Below are 16,127 nucleotides of genomic sequence, written 5' to 3' on the forward strand. Positions count from 1 at the left end.
AAAAATATTCTTGTTTGCCGTAACCTGACCAACCCTGTCAATTTAGGACCGACTCAAATTATTATTATTATTTTTTTTTTTTTTGCTTTAAATCCGACCGACTTGCCGGTTGTAAATTTGCATTAAGACCCAGCTTTTTTTTTTTACTCTTCAGTAAACAAAATGTTTGCGGTCACCGTTCAAAGTCATACGGGTTCGGGCACCATAATACATCTAAAAAAATTCATTAAAACAGCTCGACACCGCTTTAACTTGGCACGAAGTTCTGGAAAAACTGTGTCCAGCATCAAAATAAGGTTTTTTTTTTGTTTTTTTTACTGTTACCGCAAACCAAAATATTTTTAAGGATGTCCCCACTACGTATTAATCCCAAAATGAGGAGTGTGGTGGTGGTGAGACCAAAAGAAAACATGGCCTAAGATAATTAAAAAATAGTAGTATTGCAATGGCTTGTATTTTATGGTTCCCAGCACTTTTCCAGCCATAGGAACCTTTAGTAATGGTCTAAATAATAATAAAAAAAGAATATGTAAATCACCGATGTGAAGAAAATATATGTGTCATACATCTTGAACCAGAAAACACAACACATTTGCAACACTGTAAGTTTAAAGCAGGAATATGTTGTATTCATCTGTACTGAGTAAGCTTTTACTAGGGCTGTTTATGTTGAAGTGTTTTCTTGTTCATGTTTACTGTGACAGTGAGCTCTTACAGCACAGTGTCTGCTGTAGGGCAGCTTTTCCACAATCTTCACACATCTGATACTTCAGCTGTTATTACACAGAAGAGGAGATTTAATGGTGTGACTACAGTGCAAGCAACTGTTTACTTCTTTTAATCAGCTTGTTACTTTTCACTAGTTATTAAATAAAACACTATAATAAAATTGTCACTTATCTTTGAAGTGATGCTTCACCAAATACACTTTGTTCCTTAAAACTATTTTAAAAGAGGGAAGGTGAAATATCCTTGTGTACCAAGAAATTACAAGACCAATTGTAATACTAGGATTTGCTTTTTCCATTTTTGTACAATCTTGTATTCTATAGTTGACTGATGGGTGAATGTCCAGAACATCTCTGAAGCCCAGGAGGGAGGGAACTTGTAGATCAGATTAATGTGAAGAAGGAGGAGATATAAACTAGTGGGACTCAGAACTGGTGAATAGTCAAAGCTCAGAGACTCCTTTCTTTTAACACTGAAGGTAAGATCTTATATACGTCTGCAGCTGTTATATCTGTTATAAGAATATAAGAGTCTCACAGTTCTTCGGTGTAATATCAGGTTTTGTGCTGAAGGAGTCAACGTCATGTGGGTGATTGGGTTAGTTCAGGTGTTGAGGCTAAGGTGTATAGCTTTTAGATAAAGAATTAGGAAATTATACGTTCTCTTCTGTATCCAGCCTTATAATCCTGTTAATGGTAATAATTTGTTTATAGTTTTTTTTACTGACTTTTTAGGCTGCAAAAATGAAGATGAAGATTCCGTTCATGTCTCTGGTTCTTGCCTTGATGCTGATGAGTGGTGAGTGTCGACTGGCCCTGAGTCCAAAATAATGCTGATCAGTACTTGTAAAGAAAATAAGACGAGGCAGGATGATGCATTCATTATCCTTTAATTCATTAATTACTGCCATGAATCCATTTGTGGGTTGTATCAAAGGCAGTACAAAAACAACCAGGCTAGCTAGATAACAGTGTATGTTAAAGTCACATAAAAATATTGCTAATGAATAACTGAATGAAGAAATACAAAATCAGTTTTGTTTACAGGTATGTTAATTTTATTATTTCATTTTGTATTTTGGTCTGATCTTTGTTTCAGGTTCTGCTTTGGGATGTTACTACTGTAACTCGAACACTACTGGCAAATGTAATCCAAAGAATGATATACTGTATGCACAGATACAGAGGAAATCTGTGCCAGTGGTCAATTCTCTAACTTACCCAGTATGTCTCTTATTGCTTTCATTCATGATCATTGCTTCTGAGACAGTAAACATAACATAGACCACTAAAACATGTTAATTGGTTGTCAATAAACATTTGCACTTATTGCCAAATATTCTCGTTCTCCTTAGGTCTCAAACTAGTTACTTTCAAGATGTGCATGCCCTACTCATTGTGCACCCGACTGCAGATCAGAAGTGATCACAAGGATGTTAAATGCTGTGATACTGACTTTTGCAATTAACATTGTGCCACATGATCCAAAAGATGATCTCCTCGTGATTATTTATTTTTAATTGTATTTCACTCATGTTTTCAGCAACATTAGTAGTACAATCTTTACAATCTATCTGTTAGTCTGTTTTCTTTACCAAAACACAACCTGCAATCTTAAGAGCAATTCTTAATAAAGTCTTTTCAACAGCTTTAGATTTACTAGGATGTGGATCTTGAAGACAAAAATATGAAATTATTAGTAAACTATTTCCTTTTTAAACTATTATACATGAAAGAATTACAACATATACTGTATATATATATATATATATGTTTTTGTACATATAGAGTATTTGTAAGATATGGTACAAATTTTACATAGATTTCCTCTCTCTCACTCTCACTCATTTTCTACCGCTTTATCCGAACTACCTCGGGTCACGGGGAGCCTGTGCCTATCTCAGGCGTCATCGGGCATCAAGGCAGGATACACCCTGGACAGAGTGCCAATCCATCGCAGGGCACATGCACACGCATTCACACACTATGGACAATTTTCCAGAGATGCCAATCAACCTACCATGCATGTCTTTGGACCGGGGGAGGAAACCGGAGTACCCAGAGGAAACCTCCGAGGCACGGGGAGAACATGCAAACTCCGCACACACAAGGCGGAGGTGGGAATCGAACCCCGACCCTGGAGGTGTGAGGCGAACGTGCTACCCACTAAGCCACCGTGCCACCGTGCCCCTCCTCATAGATTTCTTAAGAAAGAAAATTGACAAGTTGTAAATATGTCTCTCTCATGTTAAAATATTACTTTATAGAGTAAAACATTTTTTTGAGTAAAAGCAAATTTTTATACATTGTAATTTCAAATTCTCAAGTTGTAAAATATTCTGATGTGATTTATCCTGGTTAGATTTTTTACCTCACAAAAACCTACCATTTTAACAGGGGTTTGTAGATTTTATATCCACTGTAAATGTTTTCCCTTTTTTTTTGTAGAGGTTTATGGGGATGGGTGTAAATGAGAGAATGAGGAAGACATTCACAAAACTCACTATTAATGGGCCCCCGATGTGGTGAGGCCAAATGAAATATATTATTATATTATAGGAATTATAATGAATGGACCAATGTCGCTTTGCTGTATATCAGTTTCTCATGGTATCCAGGACTATTGAAATTAGAAGACATTTCATTTTATTTTAAATGGAATATAAAAAAAAATGTGGATAACTGAAGTCATGCAAATATACGTTTTTTATATGTATTAATTGTAATACTGTAAGAAAAATGTCACTTTTCATTTGAAGTGATGCAGCACTATAAACAGATTGTTCCTGAAAACTTGTACTTTATGAAAAGGGAGGTAGAATTATATTGTACATGATTGTATATTCCTTTATTCCCTACTTAACTAACAGGCGAAAAATTTGAACTACAGATTTATTTTAAGGTGGAGAGATAAACTAGTAAGACTCGGAAATAACGAACAGTGAATGTACAGAGATTCCTTTTCCCTTGACTGAACTTAATTGCTCATTTGGCATTTCAGCGATCGCTCAAATGTAAATTTCAAAAATAATTTTAAAATTGCTATTTAGGCTACAAAATGAAGATGATGTTTATGGTTTTTGCACTGATTCTGATGAATAGAGAGGGTTGACAGGGGTTCAGTTCAGTTTAACAAATTCTGCTTAACATGTCTTAGATAATGCTAGACAGCCAAAAACAAACAAGGATAATACTTGATCTAAAAGTGGGAAACAGGCTAGCTTCAAATCAGGAAATCCACCTGCGAAACTGAAAACACTTGAAAACCAGTTTTGTTTAAAGGGATTTTAATACAATTAATTTTTGTAGAATTTGATTTCTGTTACTGTGGGCACGGTGGCTTAGTGGTTAGCACGTTCGCCTCGCACCTCCATGGTCGGGGTTCGATTCCCGCCTCCGCCTTGTGTGTGTGGAGTTTGCATGCTCTCCCCGTGCCTCGGAGGTTTCCTCCGAGTACTCCGGTTTCCTCCCCCGGTCCAAAGACATGCATGGTAGGTTGATTGGCATCTCTGGAAAATTGTCCGTAGTGTGTGAGTGAATGAGAGTGTGTGTGTGCCCTGCGATGTGTTGGCACTCCGTCCAGGGTGTATCCTGCCTTGACGCCTGAGCTAGGCACAGGCTCCCCGTGACCTGAGAAGTTCGGATAAGCGGTAGAAATTGAATGAATGAATGAATGATTTCTGTTACATTTTCTGCATTGAAATGTTACTGCTGTTCCTTTCAACTAGTTGAGATATTTACTCCCAAGATTGAACAATGGCAAGAAAATGATGATGCTTGTTCCAGTGGTCAATTCTTTTCCAATGACTGTATGTCTCTTATTAAATTTCTTAGAGATAATTGCACCTCTGCGAAATATTTTTCACACTTACTGCTCAGCTTTACCTTTTGTTCTTAAAGCATGTTAATTATTCTATCTAAGATTGTGAATATGGTCTTGCATTGATTGCTACAGTAAATGTTCATAATGGATTAACCTTATGGCATTGGATAATCTTATACATGTTAATGATTCTGACTCAGTCACAAGATCAATAGTGAGGTTACGCTCACAAAAAATACAAAATAAGAAATAAAACACATGCTGTTATAAAATAATCAACTATGTGGCTGTGTGATTTGGCCAGTTGCTGAGTTAAATAAATATATAAACTCTCCAGAACTAAAAAGGTAGAAGATGGTACTGAAAATTCATGAATAGGACTGAAAATCCTCTCTGGGTCTATTTACAACTCAGTAGTTCAGAATTATATGGTGTGTAAATAAATACATCAGGTTAGCTGTGCTATTCTGCCTCCTAACTCAGCAGTGTGTACACATCAACACTAGATGGAAGTGTCTAACTATTTTGTGAAAAGATGCCTGCTCTGTAGAAAGTGGAGACTCCTGTACCTCAAAGAAGTACAGTAGTCAACAGAAGTCCAGGCAAATTATAGGCTTTATTTTGAAGACCATAAAGTTTGCATTTATTAGTTTTCTCATGCATAAATTTACACATAACCAGGTGCACATATAGGATATGAATGTGCCTCATGAATCCCAGATTTGTTGGAGAGATGCTCTTACAAACCATTTAGAAATTCATCTGTTGATTTCCAGCTTGATAAATGAGTCGCAGAGTTTGCATTTTAATAGCATTTTGTGTAACCATCAAACCTACAGTAAAGTTTATTTCTTGTTCCAGCCTGCGATTCTTTTTAAGTCAGTTTTTTGGATCTTTTCAAACATTTGAGCCATATATACACGAATCAGCCATAACATTAAAACCACCTGTCTAGTATAATGTAGGTCCTGCTTTGCAGCCAAAATGACTCTAAGTATAGATCCAACAAGACCTCTGAAGGTGTGCTGTGGTATCTGGCACCAAGACATTAGTAGCAGAAGCTATAAATACTGTAAGTTGTGACAAGAAGCCTCCATAGATCTGCCTGGTCTGTCCAGCACTTCCCACAGATGCTAGATTGTGTTGAACGTAAAGGACCAGTTAACACCCTCTTTGGCATGTTCCTTAAACCATTCCAGAACAATTTTTGCAGTGTGGCAGGAAGTGTTATTCTGATGAAAAAGGACACTGCTATAAAGAAATACTGTTACATTGCTTATTCGGATTTTACATTGACAAGTCAACATACCTAGCTAAACATTGTTGCAGACCAAGTACACCTTTGTATTTGGTCTGCAACAATGTTCAAGTAGATGGCACGTGTCAGTCTTCATGAATGTGAAGACTCAAGGATTCCCAGCAGAACATTACTCTGCCTCCGGTGTCAGATCTTCTTCCCATAGTGCATCCTGGTACTATCTCTTTCCATCTCAAGCGATGCACATGATGCTGTCCATATGAAAATAGACAATGTGATCCATCAGACCAGGCCACCTTTTTCAATTATGTACTGCTTCAGCTATATATGGTTGAAATGACAATAAAAGCTTCTTGACTATGTTTTAGGAAGGAAGAGCAACGAGACAAAGATTGTTATAAAAAGTTGACCTTTATGTCACATCTGTGTTTCTAATATAAAAATATTAGAAAACTTTAACAAGGTAATCACAGACAGTAATTATTTCACACCAAACTGAATGATGTTCTTATCATGTTTGTCATTTTGACTGAAATTGACTGAAATCCTTTATTTGTGTCTTCTAAATACTGTACTGTATAGGGAAGTAAGGAGGATATAATGAAACTATATAAGGCCCATAACTTATGTAAGTGTTTTGAACATCCAACATGATTGTACACCAATATTAATGTAGATATATATGTAGATTTTGCACTAGAGAATAAAAATAATTTAAAAGTGTTATCCTTTATTATGGACTATTTATTTATTTATTTATTTATTTATTTATTTATTTATTTATTTATTTATCAATCATAAATTTTGGTGTCAGACTTTTGAAGCACACTGAAACTCATCCACATGTTCTTTAATCGTATTCTTAAAGAAAAGAAAAAAAATTATTATTTTAATAACAGGAAATGTGGTTTAAATTTGAATTATTGTAAATGACATTTTCTAATTTTATTGCATGTGTTTAAGGATTTAAAAGTAAATATCAAAGTATGGAAAAACTTTTTTCTGTACTACTATTTTTGATCTAGTAAATGAAAAGATTTGTATTTTAAAATCCTGTTGCCATCAGTGGCCTTGGTGTTTAAGTGTAGCCTAAATTTGATATGAAGTCTGGTCTCTCCTGAAAAAAAAAAAATAAATGACATCACCTCCTTCTCATCTACTAATGGATAGAGTTACAAGGAGAAAAAAAAATCTTGAGGATGTTTTTCCTTTCTTTCTCGGTGCTTTCACCTACAGGACTAAAAGAAATGCCCCTCCTCTTGCGATTTTTATCACAATCAAAATAAACATTTATCTTTGTGAAACATGAAAGACGCGACTGGAGCGCACTCTTCCTTCGATGGAAATTAAAGCGAGGCGTTTTCTATTTATTTTTTTTATTGCGTTTTTTACGCACGGATAGGATCAATAGCGCAGCTCGGATGTGAGGTTGTGATCCAGCTCTTGAGGCTCTAGTTTTTCCTCTTTTATTGCGGGATTATGATTTTGGATAAAAGCTCCATGGAGGAGCCTGACATCGACGTTGTTGGAGAGCAGGATAAAGATGCTCAAGTTCAAATGTCAAGAAGTGAGTGCAGGATCAAGGAGAAGGATCCAGAAGACGAATCGAAGCGCAGCGACGGAACCCGCGTTACGTGCGTAAAACCGCCGTACTCCTACATCGCGCTCATTACTATGGCAATCCTGCAGAGCCCCCGCAAGCGGCTGACCCTCAGCGAGATCTGTGAGTTTATTAGCCGCCGCTTTGCCTACTACCGAGAAAAGTTCCCGGCGTGGCAGAACTCCATCCGGCACAACCTATCGCTTAATGACTGCTTTGTAAAAATGCCACGAGAACCCGGCAATCCCGGCAAAGGCAACTACTGGACCCTGGACCCCATGTCGTCTGATATGTTCGAAAACGGTAGTTTTCTGCGCCGCAGGAAGCGCTTCAAGCGGCACCGCTTCTTCACCAAAGACGCAGAAACGCCGCTTCCGGGATTCCAGCTCAGATCTTACGCATCGGCTTTACCTCTCCCTGCTTTAGATCTGTACCTCGAGCGTTCACCTCCTCCTCGTCCACCTCCTCCTCCTCCTCCTCCACCCCCAGGCCTTGTCTCACCTGTCGGCAGTCTTTTACCTGCGCTGTCCACTCTTCTGAAAGGTTACCTTCCGCATCCATCACGCTCTCTCACACTCCAATCCACACGCGGTCCTTTCTCTGACCCACAGCTTCCAACTCCTGCTGCACTTGCACCTTTTCCGCCGAGTTTTTACACCCTTCAGCAGGAATATCACAAACTGCAGGCTCTGCACAACACCGCGCTTACAACCAAACTTTTACAGCAATTCGGTGACGCTACACTGTAAACATATTTAAAACGTTTTTATCTAATATTCATTGGTGTAGCCAATATCTGAGGACTTGACCATAAACCAACAGGGTTATAAATATAAAAGCGACATTAATAAACCCCAGACTTGTGGACTTATCCAAGAAAGACTATGGCAAAAGTCCTTTTTTTTCCCCCAAACGTTTTTTTTAATGATTATGGACTGTATTTCTTTGAACAAGGAACCCAGGAAAGTGTTGATTATTATAGACTGTACTTCATGTTCATTCATTCACCTTTTTGTCTGAAGCACATGTTCATCTGAATAATCTTAAAAATATCCTTTTCAGAAAGCATTTAAAATGATTTGAAATAACATTGTATATGAATTTTCCATTTTCACCCATTAATGATCAAATTGTGCATTTTGATAACTTTGATAACGTATACATTATTATTATTATTATTATTATTATTATTATTATTATTATTATTATTATTATTATTATTATTATTATTATTGTTGTTGTTGTTGTTGTTGTTGTTGTAATGTATATGCCAAAATAATAATAATAATAATAATAATAACAATAATAACAATAATAACAATAATAATAATGTATATGCCAATAATAATAATAATAATAATAATAATAATAATAATAATACAGAAACAAATTGAATGAAACCGACCATGAAATGATTCAAGAAATGTCTTTTTTCCTTCCCTTTTTATTTTAAAATTTTTCATTATGGAACATAATTTTTAAAATCTTTTCCTCCAATAAAGTGACTGGGACATTAAAAACAAATGAAATTATATTTGGAATATTTTAGGAAATAAACAAAAGTGTATCCACTAAATGTGTTTTTATGTAACATTTTTGTGTTTGTTGCTTTATTTGTTTTAGGACCTTGTTTAGTCTTTGGTCTCATGGCCAAGTTTATAAGTATTTAAACATTTTCTGGGCGATGCTGTTAATCAGTATTGTTTAGTTTTAAATAAAGGACTACAGTTTCATCTGTTTTTCTTTTAAATGTTCATTTTGCTCAATTTTAGTTTATGGCCAAAAAGTACAGTAAACAGGTAGAAATGTTGAAACATCACACTTATAGATATAAAGTATAATCTATGATATATAAAATACATTATTAAATCATCTATAATATGTTATAGATTCTTAGTTTTACATTACTTGCATTATTAGGTTTTGTACTATAAGAGGAAAACTTTACTGGCATTTTGTAAAGCAACTAGTACAGTATGATATTGATATTATTGGATTTGACTATATTATTAGTGTAAAATAATCTTGGCATAAGCATGGATTTATTGAAAATAACATCTGCATTTGAGAATTTTGTAAAAACTGGCTGGTATTTTAAAGCATAGACACAAATTCAAATTTGGGATGTTACACCTCTATTATTTAACCCAGGTTAAGTGTCCATGCCAAGGTAATGACGTTAAAAACTAAAATATATTACATTTGGCTACTTCATGTTAATTTACAGCTTTTTAAACAAGGTACAGTTCACTTTCTGACTTACTGTTATTTTTTAGCAAGTGAAATGTATGTATGAAAATAATGTGGTTTTGCAATATGAATGAGGTGATTGTAAATCTCTGTCCCAGTTTAAAAGCTTCTTGGATGTACATGTGGGCTCACGCTGTAGGAATTTACAGCACATTTAAATTAGTAACAGCACTTTATTAATCTTTCAAGTGCAAAAGTGTAAACGGAAAGTAAACCGCCTCGTATAGCTTACAGCGTTTAAAAAAACATTAGTACCTCTCACACAGAAAAGTCACACCGACTTCACATGAGTCATGATTCCCATGTAAATTTTTAGACAATTCAATTAATAATTCATGCATTTTCACATGTGCTGCATATGTATTTATTTTCATTTTTCCATGTTTTTTCCTTTTCATCCGTGCTTTTTTAATTCAACACATTAATATTCATTTTTTTCACGATTTATTAATGTTTTATTTCACATATTAATCATTTTTCACATTATCGGTTATAGTATGTGATTTTGTTTTTACATGTAAACATAAAACACCCCCCCCCCCCCCTTACACACATTTATTTTTTCACATCTGGGGCATGCAGCTTTATTACAATTCAAGTATCTTCATTTGACTTACGTAAAGATCATGTAACTTTTTATATATACACTATGATTACGTAGAATATGTTTTTTAAGGGATGACCATAGGTTGTTTTTCAAATAAAGATCTCACTCATCACTGACAAAATTACTGGCTTGCTGGCCTTATCAGATACAGATAACTGTGCAATTGCTTGTGGTGTAGGGTCTAATCATGATTTTCATGTCAAACAGAGGATCTTCGTTCCCTTTTTGGACATTTGCTAAGTGTTTGGAGGATCAAACTCTTTGCCTTACTGAACATGTGGTATTGGGTAAGATCTCCAGTGAAGATGCTGAACATCTCCAGATGAATATTTTGGAGGATATTTAATGGAAAATAAACACTTGCCAGGCTTGTTTCATTTCGAACTCGTTTCTTAATCGAAATCGCAAAACAATTATAAAAAAATTGCTGCTCTGTGTTGGTTGAATGAATCAGTGGGATATGCGTGATGGATTTGTGCATGGATTTGTGTGTGTTTTTGTGTTTTGCATGCAGAAGCGAAGGGGTCAGTTTGCACCTGACAAAACAAACAGTGTTATTTGTGTTACAGTGTTATTCTCTCTCTCTCTCTCTCTCTCTCTCTCTCTCTCTCTCTCTCTCTCTCTCTCTCTCTCTCTCTCTCTCTCTCTCTCTCTCTCTCTCTCTCTTTCAAATTTTCCACTTGCTCTGTGTCTGCATTATTTTGTGTTTATACGCATATAAACACAAATCCTGTCTCGCTAATTTGTGTAGCTCTTTGCAGGCACGAAAGTCCATGTGTGGGAGAGTTGGGAATTGGCATGAGGTTCACCGCTGCAATGAACGATGCAGCATATAAAAGGATATTATTTATCCTTTTTTTTTTTTTTTGCTGTAGTCTCTGAGGTTTTTTATATAGTTTAAAGATATAGTGTCTAAGCAAATTTCCGGTACAGTGCGCTGATCAATCTGAATATTAACCTAAATTCAGGATTGAGGCAATACAGGAAAACAAAAACAACAGCCATAAATAATTGATATCAAAGAATTTCACTGTTTCTAGAATATTTTAAACCTTTTATACTGTACTTTCACTTTAAAAATAAAAAAATCTTTGGGAACATTTGAAAGTCAAAGAAAAACAACATTCGGAATTTCCTCTATAATATCCTTCAAATCAAAACTTTTTCAGGAAAGATCATTCAGCAACGTTCTTCCATTTTAGTTAAGATTTATTTGTTTTAGAAAGGACAAGACAGATATAATGGAAAACCATGGAGTTTGGGTATATACAGTATGTGATGACTGGGGAAGTTGGTGGAGCTTAAATCCTTTCAATTTTATACAATGTTAGATAATATGTGGGCATGTTTTTATTGCTACAGCTTGTGATTAAACATATAGACGCCATTTGGAAAGGTAAATTATCCATAAATATATTATTCACAGCACCTAACTTCAAAGTCCTTCAAAGAATATTATTTCTGCTGTTTTACCATTTAATCCAAATGTAGGAAATCAGCCAAGATCATGTTTGGTATCTGATATTTCCATCTTTGTTTTTTTCTGGAGTTCCATGTCTTTTTATGTTTGTTAAAAAATCCTTGTATTTCATTTTAACAACATTAATCCCGACAGAAATTTTCTGTTTATGTGAGCTGATCAGTGAAGTAAGAGGAATGTATTAATTATTCATCATTAAGTACTAATCTTAACTGATATTGGTTGGTGTAAAGCTAAAAGCAATGCTATATCATTTGTAAGAAACATTGACGATCCTGGTTTATGTGTTTTAGTTTAAAATGGAATTATACTACCATTTCCAATAGCTTAAAAATGTCTACTATAAGTCTGCTTTTTAATTTTGGAAAAGAAATGTGTAAGATGTCTTTGCTGATTAAACGGGCCTGTTTAATTCTGAAATATTTTTGAACCATTTCAATCATCTCTAATATTCTCATCCTCGAATTTCTCTATAACCATTTACAAACTTAGTTTCCCAGCATACTTTGCCCTGGAGGCCTTTCTGATCGTGTTGAACAAGCAGTGCATCCTGTTATTCATTTTTTCCTCTTCTTCTGTTTGTTCTTCCACATCTGTGAACGTTCGCTCCTGACAGCCTCTGATACAAATGTAGCCTGAGATGCTTCCACAGATCCGACACGGAAAGAAAACGGTGGTGGTATATTTCAAGGATACGTAACGATTTCATAGCACATACGTAATCATTTAATAACATAAATATACGCCGTGCTGCCAGTTTATTAAGCCAGTTAAGCTTGTATCTGTATTTGCAAGACGAGATGAATTGTTTCATACAGAACTCAACTGCTCTATGATCTCTAGTCTGTGAGTCGTCACATTTTTTGTCAGATATACATAAGAAAACAACAAATATTTCTAAAACTATGCATTGTTCTGCAAAAGACAGATGTCATATGTGCATGTCATATACTGTACATTATCACAACTTCAAATGTCATGGAACGGTTCAAGTGTCTTTATTGACCACTTGTATATTAAATATACAGCGAAAGGTTTTGCCTTAGTTCCTCGTCCCACACTGCAACCAACAGAACCAACAACAAATTAACTAAGGATGCACATGCAGTACTGCCTATTTCCCAACTTTAACTTGGGAAAACTTATAGTTAGCACTTTATTTTTAGACTGTTAGAAAGTACAGACACTGGATGCTTCAGCACATCGAACTCTTTGTGTGTTTTTGCATCATCCACTATGCAAGTTCCACTATGCAGTAAGCTGTTACTCTGCAAACAAGAATGAATACATTTGCATGTTATTACAATATAAACCTGGGATTTGTCTTGATTGATCATTTAATAAGTACACAAATATCCAACTTTTCAAATGTTATTCTCTGTGCTTCCTGAAAGGTCATATATTTTATTCCTACTGCTAAGCATGTGTACGATATTGGAGATAAATAGTAACTTAATTTTAGTTTTCTATGCATCTGTAAAGCTGCTTCTAGACAATGTCAATTGTTAAAAGCGCTATACAAATACATTATATTTAAGAAAATGTGCTGGTATTGAGATATTTGTCCATCAGTCTGAGTTTATTTACTACATGCATACTGGCATAATGGTTATGCATTTGCTATAAAGCCATTACGTAGTCAGCTTTCCCATAAAGTTCCATATAAACGTGGCCTGCAGCTTGTATGTTCATAACGGCAGCATGATTTACAGTGAGTCTAAATAGGTTTGACAGAAGTGTTACAGCTGAGGACTGACTTCAATAACGTGAACTTTCTGCCAACATGCCATTACACTTACAAGCCCAAGAGGAGCACAAGAATGCTAAGCTAGCTTGAGCACAAAGCAGCATGAGGTAGAAGCTAATGAATCACACCAACATGGCCGCACGAGTTCACATAAATTCACAACTTAAAGTTTAACATGAAAATATGTAAAGTAATGAACGGTTAAGATCAGAGTGAAGGCTGAGGTAAGTGCGAAACGTTCATAGCTTTACTTTCAAATGAAAATGATGCTGTGTCATGCTAGGATTCTTATGAATTTTGCTTCAGATCAGTTTGATTATATTTGTACGAACAGTAAATGAGCTGGATAGCTTTTGATGTGCTTTTCAGACTTTGTCATGCACTTTCTTTTTGCCTTTGTGTGTTTTTTGTGGCAAAATTTCTTCTGCTATATTTGAGACATAATTATAATGTGCTACTTTTCTCTCTCTCTCTCTCTCTCTCTCTCTCTCTCTCTCTCTCTCTCTCTCTCTCTCTCTCTCTCTCTCTCTCTCTCTCTCTCCCCATGCTTTTTGGCTTTTGTACTCCTTTATGCACTTACTATTGTAAATTCAAGCATGTTATAAAACAAAGGTGCACAATATATTTTTTTAAACTTGCCAGAATGCTTCATGTTGTGGCTAGTTGTGTGTATTGGGACAAAACAAGTCACCTTACTTTTTTTTCATGAACTGTGCAGAGTTGCCAGGTTTTGGCAAAATTCCCACTGCAAATACAGTATAACTTTAAATCACACTAAAATGATCTGAATCCAGATTAAAAATTTTGAGTCACTGGGCAAGGTAGGCTAATTTTTCGGTTTTTTTGCCCAGTGCATGAGAAATCAGTGGATTGCATATATTTCTTATTTATTTACAGAAATATATTAACTTGTATGTTCATTTTCATGTGTTTATCATTATTAAAAGAAAACTTTTCCAGGAAATTCATACAGTCATTGTAATGAAATAGTGCTTAATTAGCATCAGCACTGCATCCTAGCTTCAAAGTAAAATCGGCTAGCAAGTCTGGCGAACTTTTCTGATCTTTTTTAATTAAATCTGAACACAACAGTTCCCTGGTTTGGGAAATCTTGTTTAACATACACTGTACAGTCCTCTCTGTAGTAAAGTATTGGGACCAATTCTTTTGTTTTTACTCTACAATAAAGACAAAAAATTTAAGTTTGAAATCAAAAGATGAAAATGAAACGACTGATTTATTTTAATTAGTTTATTTTGGGGAGTTGGTTATCATGGTTCTTTCCAGGATGTGAAACATATTGATTGGGTTGAGGTCTGGGGATTGGCTTGGCCAGTTTATTGGCTACTTCATAATGAAATTCCTCCTAATTAGATTGGATGCATCTCTCTGTAAACTGGCAGACAGAATGTTTCTGACCTTCATGAATTTATTCTGCTGCTACAATCATCAATTACATCATCAATAAAGATTAGCGAGTCTGTTCCAGATGCAGTCCAAGCCCAAGCCATGACACTTCCACCATGCTTGACTGTTGAGTTGCATGTTTTGAATTATGAGCAGATCCTTTCTTTTTTTTCGCACTTTGGTAAATGTTAATATTGATTTTTGGAGCTTTTTTTGGAGCTTTTGAAGCTCATCTCTTGATTTAGTTGCTGATAAGTGGTTTGTTGGTGCTATGGCCTCTATATTTCTACCTCTCAATGTATTTTCCACGAGGTAGATTGTGATTCCTTCACCCTTCCCTGTGGATGTTGTTCATGATGCCACTCACTGTTGTTTTGAGTTTTATCTTCAGAGCTCTCACATTGTTTCTGTTATCACATCTTGTTTTTTTGGCTGAACTGTTTGATGTCTGCTTGTTAGTACACCAGTGGTTTCTTTCTTATTTCTTATTCAGAACACAGTTGTTGTATTGGCTATGTCAGTAACTTGCTCAGTGGCTCTAATCGATGTCTCTCTTTTCTGAACTTCAAAAATGCTTTCTTTTCTCCTATAGACATCTCTCTGGTCTTTGTGTAGGTGTATCCATTTTGGCACCAATTCCAGTCTTCACAGACAAAGCCAGGACTTAAAGCAAGAACAGATATTCAGAGTTCTTAATTATTTAAACAGTCAATCTAACAGGGCACTTGTGGTCATAAAGAACCACCTGTGAGTCACTTGTACTAATATTTCAAGTTCCTTACAATATGGGTGGGTTGTAAGATGTAAATATTAGCTTGAATTAGAATGATTAGCTTTATTCGATGTCATAGAATGAGTGAGCATGAATTTCCCACTTTCCGAGTAGGATCTCTGGGTTGAAGTGGCATTTCTTTTATAGAAGTCACAAATAGTCACAATCAGTGTTTTACAGTCTATGCTGCTAATATGATGAATAAGGTGTGTGTGTGTGTGTGTGTGTGTGTGTGTGTGTGTGTGTGTGTGTGTGTGTGTGTGTGTGTGTGTGTGTGTGTGTGTGTGTGTGTGTGTGTGTGTGTGTGTGTGTTGAAGCCAGGACCCCCCCCCCCGCTGTTGGCAGTAATGACAGTGACATATCGCAGGAAAACCACCCAGAAGGGTATTGAGCTCAGACTTCAGCCATGCGTTCAGCATGAAGGGGAACCAGTGAGGGGTGAAAGAGTGTGTGTA

General features: G+C 35.6%; 1 protein-coding gene and 1 long non-coding RNA gene across 2 annotated transcripts; both read left to right on the forward strand.

The window, feature by feature from the left end:
- Positions 1 to 676: 676 nt before the first annotated feature.
- LOC113634519 lies at positions 677 to 2,064 on the forward strand. Its single transcript, XR_007140509.1, has 3 exons — positions 677 to 1,207; positions 1,464 to 1,527; positions 1,828 to 2,064. It is a non-coding gene; the product is annotated as an uncharacterized LOC113634519 (long non-coding RNA).
- Positions 2,065 to 7,002: 4,938 nt separating this feature from the next.
- Positions 7,003 to 8,561, forward strand: LOC113634504 (forkhead box protein D1-like). The gene has a single exon (XM_027133515.2). The coding sequence runs from the start codon at positions 7,289 to 7,291 to the stop codon at positions 8,156 to 8,158; it is 870 nt and encodes a 289-aa protein (XP_026989316.1). The 5' UTR covers positions 7,003 to 7,288; the 3' UTR covers positions 8,159 to 8,561.
- The last annotated feature ends 7,566 nt before the right edge of the window (positions 8,562 to 16,127 follow it).

Source organism: Tachysurus fulvidraco, chromosome 5 (genome assembly GCF_022655615.1).
Source record: "Tachysurus fulvidraco isolate hzauxx_2018 chromosome 5, HZAU_PFXX_2.0, whole genome shotgun sequence".
Classification (NCBI taxonomy): domain Eukaryota; kingdom Metazoa; phylum Chordata; class Actinopteri; order Siluriformes; family Bagridae; genus Tachysurus; species Tachysurus fulvidraco.

What these genes read in the sequence shown, in the direction of transcription:
- LOC113634504 (XM_027133515.2), top strand. Translation starts at nt 7,289, where the DNA reads ATGATTTTGGATAAAAGCTCCATGGAGGAGCCTGACATCGACGTTGTT.